Source organism: Malurus melanocephalus, unplaced genomic scaffold (genome assembly GCF_030028575.1).
Source record: "Malurus melanocephalus ecotype Western Australia unplaced genomic scaffold, MMel_1.1 scaffold_9, whole genome shotgun sequence".
Classification (NCBI taxonomy): domain Eukaryota; kingdom Metazoa; phylum Chordata; class Aves; order Passeriformes; family Maluridae; genus Malurus; species Malurus melanocephalus.
In genome coordinates this window covers 6,558,699-6,573,238 of record NW_026623241.1, presented here as the reverse complement: position 1 = coordinate 6,573,238, position 14,540 = coordinate 6,558,699, and the positions used below count along the sequence as shown (strand labels likewise).

Sequence of the window (14,540 nt, the reverse complement as noted above, 5' to 3'; positions counted from 1 at the left end):
ATGTAGGGCTTTTTTTCCTCTTTTATTTTCTATTCAATTGCCAATAATACATAATGTTTTATTTTAATTTTTTTACTACTGTTAAGTGCTGAAAATGATCTTTTTATGTAACTGTCTATTACTGTATTAAAGTCTTGTTCCTGAGTGACAGTTCCCATCACTTTGCAAATAAACCTTGAATGTCTTCATAATCTAAAGCTAAATATGCAAGACCAAGATCTAAGGATCTAATCCTTGTGAATGTGTTTCTCCTTGTTCTTACACAGTTTGTGACATCCTGCCTCTATTTCTACCTCAGCTTAATCCCCAGTTACACACAAGTCATTATTTGAATATAGCTCTAAGGATATTTTTTGATACTGACAGAGTGTTGCAAGCATAGACAGGGTGATTTAAGGATCTAAGAGGCCAACATATAGGGATAAGTAGCATTTTTCTTTACTTCTTGTTCCCAGGGACAGACTGAGGTACTTGAGATGTTTGATGTGTTAGAKGCACGATTTTTTATTTGCCAAAGCTTGTTTGCTTTTTCAGATATATGCTCTTTATGCCTCTTCAAGGGCTCAGACTGCAAGCACTTTTGAGCAGGGTCATGGTTGTGAATTTACTTGGAAAGGACTGTGAATTTTTTTGGCTCAGTGTAAGCAATGCATTAATAATCATGCCCACTGCTCAAGAGAAAGACAATACTAATCTTGATTAGGTGTCTTCGGCTCTGGATCTATGCTATATAATAAGTGAATCAAGGTGGGCAGTACTTACCTGAGGGTTTCGAAAGGTGTGGCGTGCTTGCAAGAGTTGATACGGTAATTCCAGTGTGGCATAGCACAGGAAGAGGAGTGGGGGGAGAGGTGAGGGAACACCTCAGAAATGCAGAGCAACACCCACAGTTGGATCAGATAATATCTGGAAAATAAACGAAGTGGCAATCACGCAGAAGTTGGCACAAATGGAAAAAACAGTCTGTTGAAAAGTTCACATATGACTACTCAGTCACAATTATGAGAACCTTGAAGCTAGGAGTGTGTCTTTCTGCTCACCTACAATCCACTTGGCATCACTCGGTGTGCTCATAACACATGGCCTTTTATTTCCCTTCAGCAGCAATACCAGGAATTTCTGTTTTAATCTCTTACATATTCCTTTCAAAGATTAAAGCCTGATTTCTTGATTTCTATTTCGCTCTATGTAATTACAAATTTCCAAGACAGTGAGATATAACTGATAGATCTCTTTTCCTTTAATATCTAAAGAAAGAGTCCCCTGCTTTTAGCTCTCCCCCTTTATGAAGTAACTGTGATTTCACCTGTTGTGGCTTGTGTCTCATTGCTTTGTGGTTCAGGTGGGAGGAGGCACAAGGGAGAAGGTTTCCAGTTCAAGCTCTTACCTTCCCTTTGTAATGATCAGGGATACGCCATCTGCAAGCACAGAGCAAGATTCACTATTCCAGATTAGTCAGTTTTATGTTTATAGTCTATCATTCCATCTCTTGCAGCATCTGCTGCTTTAAGGAAAATGAAATACTACTACCATGTGAATTCAACTCCTTACAAGATTTTTCTCCCTTTTCTTTTCTCTGATCTTACATTAAAACCATGGAATTGTGTGTCTCATTGTGTGTGCCACTTGTACTTTTTGTTGAGGTGTCAAAGGCCCCTTTTCTGATCCAGCTCTGACTTTAATAAATAGATTGTGGGTATGCTGCCAAGTTTCATTTATTATTGCACAACATGAAGTTATTAGAAACATTCTCCAAGAGGTTGCTGTGATAGAATTAGATTGTGTGGTCTCTCCCCTTTGCTCAAGTACCTTTTTGATGGTGATTGGAAATTTTTATTCTGTATATGTACAGGGCCCTGGAAAGGTCTGTCTAGATACCATTAATCATCCACCTCATGTTTCTGAAGGGCTGTGCATCCAGATTTTCAATTCCCAGATTGCAATCAAATCAGTTCATTCCTTCTTCTCTTGTGTCTCAGGCCTGTAGTCAATGACAGCCTTTTAGGTTCCATTATAAAATTGGTCTGGCCATTTGATCACAGGAAGCATCATGCCACCTTCTAGCCTATAATGCATTTTGCTATTCATTTACTATTGGATTTCTTTTGGAAATCCAATACATATATTTACTATAGGATTTCTTTTGGAAATTCCTTCTCTCAAAAGCTCACAAATGTCTGAAAATGTATCTAAGCTTTTATGTTTCATTGGCATTGCCAGAGGAGTTAAGACAAAAGCTAAGAAATGCAAAAATAGGCTGAAGGTAACCAGTCTTTTTCATTGGTTGTAGCCCAGATGCTGATGGTGTGACGGCAGAGGCTTTGCTCACATTCTGGTTCTCCTCCGTGGATTCTAGAGAAGCATTGCGGGGAAGAGTTGGAAAGATCTTACGGAGGGGCCTGAAAAAATACACAGGGCCTCTGCGAATAAATGTCAGATCCTCGACCATCTCGAGTAAGTAGATAATATTTCTTTTAAAGGTAGTTCTTTCCATTTTCTGATTGATGGGACTTGATTTTCCCCCTTTTGATGATAGCTGTTGCCGTATCTGAATGGCAGTCTTTCCTTAACTTCTCCCTAACTTAGAACAAAACCGCCAGCAAAAGTCCCAAAGTCTTTTAAAAGTATCTTAAATATGGATAAACAGGATCAGTTGCTTTGTGGTTTTGCAGTACAGCCTCAGCCTTCTTCCACACTGCAGTACCAACTTTATGTCACTGTTACTGTCATGGAGTCTGATAGTGCACGAAGTGTACTTGGGTGACAGGGATGAAGAAAAAATGCACTGAAAAAATAGTATTTGGTGTGAGGATCAAAATCCTTGCAAATTCCCCAGGGGAAAGGGAAAGAAAGGGATAATATTCTTATCTACATGACCTCTCAGCTGGGGATTCCATCCCCTTTTTGCGAAGCAGACCTGAACCTGCAGGATATGAAAATTAACTGCACCATCTTCTACACTTCAGTTCTGCTACAGAATTTTTGTGTAGGCTTAGACTCTGAAGTCTTGGCTTCAGTCATATATAGTCAGCAATTTTTCTGACTTTTCAAGAATGAGTTGCTGATTGACTGGAAGAGACAGATTCTTGCTCCATTTATTTTTGCAGACCTGCTTACTCCTAAGTTCAAGGGTACAGTACAGAGGGGGTACTTCCTGCTTGCTATTCCACACTGGACTGCTTAAAACAGCAGAAATCTGCAGAAGCTAGACAGCTGTATTTAGAGAACAAGAATCCTGGGCCAGATTCCATGCTGGATGGATCCAACCTTCCTGCCACTCAGAAATGAGCAGGAGTAACTTCTTGTTCCRCCTCTTGGTGCATGAACTGGGCACATTGCATTGTGGTAATGCAATGAAACTCAAATATGAGCTGTCACACCCCCATTGTTTCTTGACAGGCCAGCCAGCCTTCCCCTTTGGAATGGCTCAGGATGGTAGGTGACATCCCTCTGGGCAAATAATCATAATTTCCCAGCAGTGTTGTTTATATGCCAGTAGTTCCTGTTCAACAAAGTGCACATGTAAATTCTACCAGACAGAAATAGTGTGTGGGCATTGGAGGAATTCAAAGAGGCGAGTCATGGTGAATTTCAAATCTTCAGTTTAATTTGATGCTCTAGATAAACTATAAAATTGGAAGATGTACAAAACTCATTGCTAAAAGAGGACTGTGATCTTATCAAGTTATGTGATTAGCTGCTTTTATTCAGTCTGGTAAATGTGGGAAGTGTTTTAGYTGACCTTGAACTGCACCATGCCTGTTACAGTAATGCACTAATAGCTAATTATAAAATCAAATTGCAATGTTTTTATTAAATAGTCTCAGTAAGAGATGGCATCTGTGTTACTTTATCAAAGTTGTGTGACAAACTTTGTGTTGCTTTTCTTGGCTCTCCCAGCCTAACCATAAAACACTGACTACGTAGGTCAACTACTCATTACAGGACTAGCATTRTGCAAGTGCTGCAAGTGTCACAAAGGAACATAAACAATACCTTGGCATTTGTAAGAGACAACAACAAAGGGCTGATCAAAATAAAAATTTTTGGTATCTCTTTGTTATTAGGATTTCAGCAGTGGTATGAAGCTTAGGCAAGCTCCTGGTTGGTGTTGCCATTTCAGGTTGACTCAAGAGACTAGAATGGAGCACTACTGTGCTTTTAGAGGAGATGCAGGTCCCAATTTATAAATTTTATCTTATCCCTAACACCAGTGAGAATTGACAATTTTCAACCGGTCCTAAAGGTCCAGAGAAGAATCTAGGTTTTGCATTTTCTACTTTTCTCTCCCCTGAGGAAATATGTTGTCCGCCAGTAGTTTTTAAACCATGGAAACCTGAGAAGCCCTTGATTTTTTCCATGCTCTGCAGGCACCTTCCTAAATCTTGCTTCACTGTACCTTTTTGCCAGCTGGAATCTGTATTTGAGCCATTCTCAGAACATTTTCATAAATGACTTTAAAAAAATCATTAACCTGTGCATTGTAATTGCCTTATCAAAAGATTCTAATTTAGGGCCCATGATATAGCTCAGTTTAGCTAAGCATAGCTCACTAGTTGAACAAATCCAGGTAAGGCACTTATTTATATTGTATGCTAGGGGGAGTCTCATAAAGGGAACCTCCTTAAGTCTTTCTCCCCTGAAATGTACACCTTGTTCAAAACCATGCCTCAGCTTGTGCTTCACTGACAAGTATTTGCTTTGAGAATCAGCTCCAACAAACTCCTCCAAACTGGGTGCTACACTTGGCCCTTCCGCTGCAGTTCAGGGCAGCACTACAACAGTAAGGAGGCTGCCAGATCAGGGGTAGAGTTTGCTTTGCTTTTGCATTCCTGAGGATTGGGAATAAAGAGGGGATAAAGTCTAAACTGACTATATTTCATTAGGTTTTTTTTTTTTTTTTTTTTTCAAAAAGAGAGAGAAGCTTGGTCATACATATGTGAGAAAACAGAAAATGTGTAAAATGTCAAGGAAAACAACATAATACTGTCTCTGGTCTGTCTCTCAGTAAACCAATGATATTCTTTACATAGGACTGCAAAAATACATTTCTGTCAGGGTACCTTCAAACGTATTATTACTGAAGTTCTTGCTTTCTTATTTAGCTAGACATCATAGCCTCTTTGTCAAGGACAGTTTATATCCTAACATTCCCCCTGGTTTTGATACAAAAGAACTGATAGAATTCTTGGCACTTGTGTACAAACCTCACTAGAAGCCCAAATATTTTTCAATGAATAATTAAGCAAACTAATTCCTATCTTCCCTGAAGAGCAGTGCAAGGGCCATCAAAGTGAGATATCAAAGTGTCAGATGACTTGGAAACACCCATGTTAGGACTTGCTCTTCCACTGGCACTGAAAGAAGGTGTTGCAGTTTATCCTCTGTATAGCTCTGGCACCAAAGAGTTCTCTTACAAGGCTGATTACTTTTCCTGAGGGTTTCTTGGTTAGAAGTAGAGTCATCTGACAGTCTGGATCTCTGTTAAGCAAGGTGTAGAGCAGCTTGCCAGACTATTTGCCTTTGTCAGGTAGCTTGGAAGTATCCCAAAATGTATTTTTGGGAATGTACTTGTGACGTCAGACAACAGCTGGTTGCAAGATCACTGGCACTGCTCAAAGTGAGTAGGTAGTATTCCCACCTGCTGCACAGCCAAAGGTTTTGACCATGAATAATGAGTCATGAATCAGTTTTGATCAACAAGCCAACTGTTATTGTTTCTATTTATCTGCAATCTGGGGCTTGCTAAAGCTCCTAACAACTACAAAGTACAGAAGCTGGCAGATGGATTCTTACTTCTTTATCGAGTCTTCTGTGGGTGTCATGCAGATGAGTGTCTGACAGGATTGATGAGGAATGTTCCATGTCAGATAATGTATGCAGCAGTCTGGAATTTTGCACTTTATCAGCCACAACAGCATCTTGTGGGAGTGGAACTGGACATGCATCTGTACATTGGGAAACAGTGGAGATCTGATATTTCTCCACTTTGAGGCCACTAGTTTGGTACAAGGTGGTGCATTTCAGTAAGAATCTGGAGAGAATGATTGGAATGGGAGGGACTGAAATGTATTTTAAAATGAGTATTTTGCAAGGACATGCTTGTGATAAATGAATTAAGCAGACAGACATCTTGACCTCACTTCTCAGATGACCCAGATACATTAATTTAATTGATTTTCTCACTCACATCTTGGCTTTCCCTTGCCTTGCTTGCAGAGGTTGAGAGCAATTTGGGATGCCCTTATTTAGTGGGACCTTGGTTGCAGCTGGGGCATGCGTATAGGTCAGGAAGAAAAGTTATGCTAAAAATTATATCTGTATACCAGTTACGGAACTGGTACATAGCAGATCCCTCCTTGGGCTGCAGGACAACTGGATGGAGATGGAAATATGCTGTGAGGTACACCTCAGTCTGCCTCATGGACAGAATTAAGATGTGGTTGATGTGGGACAGTGGAGGGAGTCACAGATGTGAGGACAGGTGCAGTGAACATCAGAATGGAGGGAACAGCTGGGTGACAGGGACAATTAGAGGCACAAAGCAGTTGTCGTGTCTCTATCAGGTCACTCTGTTGGAAGAATGAGAATTGCATCACCTGTATCCAAGCCATGTTTTGTTACCTCTGCAAGGGTGAATAACTCTGGGGGGGTAATTCCTGTTGAGAGAACAGGGAGAATATTGGAAGGTTAGTGRAGAGACATTTTAGGATGTAGGCATTGTGTAACCACAGAAGAACATGCCTTTCCTGCTGAACCCAAAGCTCATGTTTTGCCATCTTTTGGGAAATTTCTGCAGCTCCTTTTGGGTACAGTTTTTGGAACATGGCTGAACCTGCTGCTCACTGCTCTCATTCCAATTTATGCCAGTACTTCAGACCTTGGTGCTGTTTATTGCTATTAAAGAGCATTAGAATAGGGCTATTATCCCCACCTCTGTGTACACCGCAGGACAAATCCACTCTGTGACAGTTCTCTCAGCTGCCCAGTTTGGTGACCTACTGAAACTTGCTAGTGATCCTCTTTTTGCCTGCATGCACTGTTGTTACCTTACATAACACTGGGTGAGCCTCCGTTTCTGATGTAGCTGAGAATTTTGTAATTCTTCCTCCTTTCAAGAAAGTTGTTATTAAAATGTGGCAAAGGACAGTGAGAAAAATGCTTTCTCTGCTTCTTGGTGCATTTCACAAGGCTGTGTTTCAAATGCATGTGCAAGAATGTGTAATGAATATTGAAGCACATATTCTTTCTTATTTTTGTTTACAATTCTTTCCTCCATTCATATCCCTTTTAAGATAATCTCTACCTTACCTTCTCTCTATGAAAAAAGCAGATGAGACAAGCAAGATGTGTGAACTTGATATAGTGGAGGATGGAACATGCAGTTTGCCTTTGAGACTAGAAGTTATGTTTTCTCATCTAGAAAATACAATCTAGAAACCTATAAAGAAAATCAAGTTTATTTTAGGAATCAGCACCCATGTAATTGGGTAGAGCTGCATCAGATTTTTAAAGCAGACTTTTCATCTTTAATTTTGCAGCCATCTCTGGCCCTTTCTATGCGGAAAATGCATAATATCCCCTAATAAATAATTTACTTGCTTTGCTTGCACTATGTCAATATAATGTCTGATACACTTTTGTCACAGTTATGTCTGTTCTTTTCCTTTTAACATAAACACTGAACTCTGTGGCTAAAATGAAATGAAGCAGTATACACACAACTGATTATTCTGGTCTAGTGACACTGATACTATTTAGAGACATAGGAAAGTGAGCACATTTTTCCATAGGAACCTCTGAACTCCTCAGGGATAAAATGTCACATTCACTCTGCAGTTAACTATGAACATTTACTTCCGTGTTTGCTCAAACACATATGCTGCGGAGTAAAAAAGTTATTTACTGATAATTTATTAACATTATATAATAAAAGCAAGTCAGTGTTCTCATTAATCAGAAAGAAAGAATTTAAGTGTGTTATAATTTTGTTTACTAAATATGCAAAATAACTGTATTAACAAAATTGCTTGTCCAGTTGGAAAACAGAGTCCTCTTCTAAGAGAAGGAATCCCTAATCTATTTCAATAGATTGCTGTGATTTAAATTTAAACATTAATCTTGTCATTAAAGTCAAGCAAGCCTAAATTCAATAGCAAGCTCCATTTCACTGGAAGTCAGTGCAGATTCAAGTAGAACTTGTTTACAGTAGAAGCCTGAACACTGTTTTCCTAAATGTGGCACAAACAACTACTTTTGCAGCTGTATGTAGTTGAGACAAGAAATGACACTTTAATTGTTACTAATTGATGCTTTTTCTTGGTAGTGCAAACAACTAGGGCAACTAGTAAATGAGTGGGGCAGCGAAATTGTCTCTCGTGCCTTACAAGTGATTGCTTCAAGGCAGGGCTTGCAACACGTTGGCTGGCACAATATGAACAGCTGTGGTCTTGACCAGGTCAAAATTTGAAGTTGGTAACAAATGAAGGCAAGCCCCTAGCAAAGTAAACCCGTAAGCAACCTTATTTTCAGCAATATATGCAACCCAAAGTTCTTCTTGCTCTTGATGGGATCTAGTGTGGACTCAGCTTATCTGAAGACAGGGTCAGTTACTTGGGTTTTCCAAACACATGCATGTGCTCTACATTTGGGACCCTACCCTAGTGAATACAGCACTGAATTACTGACRGGGTATCACTGGCCTTTTTCCTTCAGCAGTGTGTGGGTAGGAGAGTACAGCAGCTGCCTAATAGAGATATATTACAAAATACACTGAAATTCAAACCTGTAGGGACTGGTAGCGTGTGTGTGTAAGGCTTGTTTCTCCAATTACATAGAAGTTGATCCAACTGGCAGTAATGGGTGGAATTTTGCCCATGTGAGGTTTGTACTTTTTTCTCGGTGCCTCATAAAAAGGCAAACAGGGATATAGACAGGTGCCTTGCAGAACACCTGTGACTCACAGCAAAACCTGATGCAGTAGGAACATGCCAATTGAATTGCTTCCGGCACTGCACTTGAACAAGCTGGTTGCTCCTTTTGTCTTCTCGATGAGCTTTGCAACATAATGTAAGTGATAATAATTGGCTGCAGGCTTTATAATTAGGAATTATGAGGTAAATGTCTCTCCACCCAGAGAAAAGCTAAAAAACATTGTTGTCAATATTGCACTTAAAGGCAAAAGGTCCTCTTTCATTATGAATTTCATTTGTTGGTTTCTTACCAGTTTCCTGCTATAAAGTATTGGTGTGACTCAAATGATGAACTAGTTCTGAAGGCTGTATGAATTTCTAGGAAAACATTGGATGCTTATCATAGTTGAAAGAAACAAGTAGCGCCACATTTTTCAAAGCACTTCTTGCCAATATAAACATACAGGGGAAGTAGCCAAATCTTTAGTACAGATTAGCAAACAGTAATGTTTACACTGCTGCTGAATCCCTCTGCTGCCCTAGCTTTTGGTCTCTGGTATTACTACATTTTGATGGAAGGATCCTTGAATACAACCAACTGTATTATCCATGCAAATTCACATGAATTGTATGAATGAATGAAGAACCTGAATAGTGTTACTTGAAATGCAGAAGCACCTGTACTTTTAGTGTTTTCCTCCTTTTTTCAGATTAATTGAGAAAGAAAAAAATAGCATTTTTACTTGAAAAGGGACCGTGTAAGTTATTGCTTGCCCACCAGTGAAATTTAGTTATCTTTAATATGTGAACAGCTCCTATTCATAGTGAAGAAAATTATGTTGCTACATAACTGTTCAATTTTACCTCATCTCCCATCCTTGCAAAATAAAGCAGTGGTTGCATGCACATATGGCAGCCCCAGCAGTGCTTATGGTCTGTAACATTCCCTGCAGACAAGCTGTACATGTTTCCTTTTTCTGTCATAATCTGGTTACTGTCACATTAAGAAATGAGTGAGCACACATCTGGTACTGGTGGATTGCAAACAGAGAGTTCACCCTGCATACCCGAAGGAGTGTCAAACCTGCAAGCAAAGCACACGTGATACAAAYCTAACAGACAACAAGCATGAGCCAGAGGCCTTTGCATGCAAAAGAGATTCCTCCTGACTTGGTGTGGGTTTGGCTCAAAACTAGGATATTATTCAGTGTAGCAACAAAGAGAAATTAAGGAAGTGGATAAGGACAGGGATCTGCTGAGAAAACCTATCCAGATGCAAAATATGAAGTTGTTGACACTAGTATAGAATCATTATATAATTTTTAAAATGTATGGAAATTGTGGGGTTTTTTTTTACATTAGTATTATTTTTTTTTTTTTTTTGAATGCTGCCTACTCCAATGGTAGCTCTAGTAAAAAGCAGCATTTTAGAAAAAAGGAGATACATTTGAGCCAATGCTTGTTATTGTCAGCATGAGCACACCATATTGTCAGTAAACATACAACATGCACGTTAAAGAAGGGAATGTATTGCTAGAACCTGCTGTGCCTTGCAGTCAGTTGCTATTAACTATGTATTTTARTATTAGTTGTGTACCAAAAAGATAGGAGAAAGGAGAGTGAGCCACTGCTATTGTAAGCTTCCATTGCTGCAGTGAAGTGAGGGTGCAGACTGAGTACCAGATCTCTTCTGGCCCTCACTCAGGTGTAAATGTGGCCAGTTTTTTCTGCAAAAAAAGAGGAGCTTCAAAAATTTTCACCACGAAAATTTCTTCCGAACCAAATTGTGGATCTTGAGTAATAAAGGACTTGTTTGGTCTGTACTCCCCTGCAGAAACACCAAGGTCCAGCAGGATGGGCAGGATGAATACCTGGTCCACAGACAACACTGACTGCAGGACAGTGCAACAACCAGCACATGAACACGATCACATTTGAGCTACCCTGGTTTCTCCAGCAGCCCCCTCAGCCCCTCCTGTGTGCCCTGTACTCAAACAGCTATCAGAGGGATGACCATGCACAAGGAAACCTTGTCTGTGCTGTCCTGGCCTTATCCTGACTGTTTGTTTGTTTATTTGTTTCAGATGTGGAGCCGAGAAGAGCAGAAGCCATCTTCAATGACAGTAAGTGAGGCTTTTTTGAACCACAGAAATCCCCAAATTTTAAATTAGCATTTAGAAGTCTCTCAGCACTTTTCCTGGCCCTCAAGAGCCTTTTCTCATCCTTCTGTCTAATGAATGTGATCTTGTACTCTCAGAAATTGGGACTATGCAATTTTCTTTAGCATGCATACGAGGTACCATAAGGAAATGTATAGAAGCTATATCAGCCCGTGATTATAATCAAAATGTTCTGGAATTTGGAATGGTTAACAGCAAAAAATTGTTCCCCATGGAAATATATGGAAATGTGACTGGTCTTCTCAACACATTGCTGTGTGGGTTAGATAGATACTTTATTTTGGAGATGTTTTTAAGTTTTCAGAGAAAGAAGTCAGCTTGCTTGGAGATAAAATAGTCATAAAAGCTATCTTTGCTTACAAATTATGTTTCTTTTAACTCTGAGAAGGTTTGATCAGTTCCTTAGCAACAAGCTGTCAAACAATGGAAGATTAAATTATATAATTTTTTGGGTCTGATTTAGGTGTTGGTATTCTGGGGCACTGATGGAACTATGAGCTTTTCCCTTTTGCACATTGACTGCTCATGTGATTGATAAGATCATGCAGTCTTAGGACCAGTTACTGAAGATAATAAGGAGCTTTCAGGAGAGAAAAACGTTAGTTCAGAAAGTCTTACCAACTATGGTGTATTCTGAAGTTTGACTTTCACACAAAACTTTTGGACAAGTAGATTTAGATTTCCTTCATTGTGGTTGTAAATCTCAGAACAGGGCAAACTCTGCACTGAGTCCATGAGCTTCTCGATATTGTGTCACTTTTCTTTCTTCTTCCAAATCTATGAACAGCTTTATATCTGTTGTGGTATTCCTGCTGCTTTTTCACTATAAAGTACTGTTAACATAATGTTGTGTAGATCCTAGCAGGAAAGGGATGAAATTACGCTCTGTGTAGCACCAGTGTTTCACTTCTGAGGACTTCAAGTGATGTATTACTGAGTTCTGCTTTGACTCCCTCCTGGGTCACTGTCCAGGAGACCAACTGTGCAGCAATGGTTTGGACTGTGTGGTCACTATGCAAATAATTCTCATCTCTGTCTCTTTTTCAATGAATTGGCAAGTCCTGTGTGCCAACTTTCCTAATATCTACATGAAACTGGGCCCTGGATGAAAACTAGTGGTTCTTGGTCGAGGTAGGATGGATTTGGTGCTGTCTGGATGGGAGAAGACGGCTGAAGAAGATCTGTTCATTGAGGAAGTTGCTAAAGCTATGCAAGACCTTCAGCTGCTCCTGAATATTCTAAGTTTAATGGCTGAAACTATGGATATTTTAATTTCTCTCATCTCTTTTGGATGAAAATATTTATTTTGTGTCATGGATCCATTCCATGCTGGAGGCATTCATGCTTTTGTCATCTTTGGCTGGAGTAGTGTGACACTCTTTGCTTGAAGTGCCTCTCCAAGTCCACTTGCAGACTGCAGTGATCAGTTGCCTGTTTCCAGGTGACACCTTGCTGATGCAATCTATGTGCATACGTGGTAAAACCCCACAACTTGGATCATTCTCATTTTAGGTTTTGCTTTTTCATGTTTTATCTTAATGACAAATTACCTGGGACATGAAAGATGGCAATCCCTGTATTTGGGAATTGTCTTGGGTGTGTGGTGAAGGTTTTGATTTCAGCTAAGTCTGACACAGCTAAGTCTGAATGCTTGATCATCATGACTTTCCATGATAGTTGTTCATTCAGGTTTCTAACACATGGGCTGTGCATGAGGAGCTCTGATTTGGGGGGAATGCTGGAAGGTATGTTTTCTCATTGATGTTAATCCATTTTTAGAAAACATAGATGGTGTGTAATTTTACACATGTTTTCCACACCCATTCACAGGAATATTTACTAAACAGAAGAATAGCTAATACTCTCTTTCTCCTTTTTCACAGTCTGTGGGTTACGGCAGAATAGATCAGTCAAGTCAATGGCAAAATCCTCATCGTTGCGAATCGTTGGTGGATTGTCTTCTGCAGAGACCGGGGATTGGCCGTGGCAGGCCAGTCTGCAGTACAATAACATCCATCGCTGTGGTGCAACRCTCATCAGCAACACATGGCTTGTGTCTGCAGCTCACTGCTTCAGAGAGTAAGTTCCTGTCTTAGAATCCGCAACAGAATGTGCCCCTTGTGTATCAAGTTATGTGGCTTTCCAGATTTGCATCACACCCCTGACTCTTTCCCAGAGAAAAAATTTGGGGGAGAAAAGTCAGGGTTAGATCCATCCACCTGCTGAGTATTTTAATAAGAAATTAGGCTTCTACCAGCAGTTACCATCCCACATTACCACCCCTCTGTTCAGCCATGCACTCCCAGCATTTTCTGTTTCAAGCATGGAGACTGTTAAGCTGCAGGGCTTTTTAAGATGGAACAGCTGATTGAATTTCAATTGAATATCAATGTGCAAAAAGAGTAATGGCATGAACAGATTATCAATGTGCAAAAAGGGTTATGGAGATGAAGAGTTTACAGCAGAAAAGTTTTTTGATTTCATGATACCCTGTGGCCACACAAGGGTTAGATCAGGGACAAGGAGCAGGGGAAGAGTGCCAGACCATGGCTGAGAAGGGAATAAAGGAGTGCCCTCATCTAGCAGCAGCCCACAGCTCTGTTATGGAAAGTAATGGATGCCACAACAGTCTACTAGGGAGCTGGCTTCAAGGAATTTTACAATAAAGACACTCAGCAAATTTAAATTCCAAAACATATTTACAGGAAAATACTTAGAGCACTCTTGCATTTTTCAGCATGACTCACCCTCAGAAGTGGACTGCTACTTTCGGAGCTCTTTTGAAGCCACCAAGCTTGAAGCGATCAGTCAAGACAATTATTATTCATGAGAAGTACCTCTACCCAGARCATGACTATGACATTGCACTTGTGCAGCTCTCTGCACGAGTTGAGTTCACGAGCAGCATACACCGTGTGTGCCTGCCAGAGCCATCTCAGACCTTCCCCTACAATATTTATGCTGTCATCACAGGCTGGGGAGCACTTACCAATGACGGTGAGTCCTGAGGCTGCCAGGTGACCTGTATGGTCCATGAGCAGTGGCTCTGATCTGCTACTGAGCTGTATCACTTCTGTAGCCATGTGATACATAGCAGCAAGTCTAACGTTTGCAATAGGCTTGTTTAATTGTAAGCACCAGCTTCTTGTTCCAAAACTAGAGTGGATAAAGACAGAGCTACCAGCCAGGAGCAAAAAACAGGAAGAAGACGTTTCCCTTTTGCCAGCCTYTTCATTTCATATTGTAAATTCTGAAGACAGGTAGTCCCGCCATGCACATGTTTATATAGCACCTAAAAAACTATTTTCCCAGCACTAGTCAGAGGTTACTGATGATAACTCTGAGCTTTCAGGTAAGTGTACTACAGAGCAAGCTGTGAATTACCCAAGCTTACACTCTTACCAGGTTACACTAAGAGCACGTTTAGCAATGGAATCAAGATGTCTTC

At 40.2% G+C, this 14,540-nt stretch overlaps 1 protein-coding gene across 1 annotated transcript in view; it reads left to right on the top strand.

Annotated features, from left to right (window-relative positions):
- Positions 1-14,540, top strand: part of LOC130579709 (transmembrane protease serine 11E-like) — a 42,611-nt gene that overhangs the window by 23,414 nt on the left and 4,657 nt on the right. Inside the window, exons 5-8 of the mRNA XM_057376721.1 lie at positions 2,291-2,454; positions 10,997-11,035; positions 12,976-13,171; positions 13,830-14,089. Coding sequence (XP_057232704.1) covers positions 2,291-2,454; positions 10,997-11,035; positions 12,976-13,171; positions 13,830-14,089 — 659 coding nt within the window. The remainder of the gene's footprint in view (positions 1-2,290; positions 2,455-10,996; positions 11,036-12,975; positions 13,172-13,829; positions 14,090-14,540) is intronic.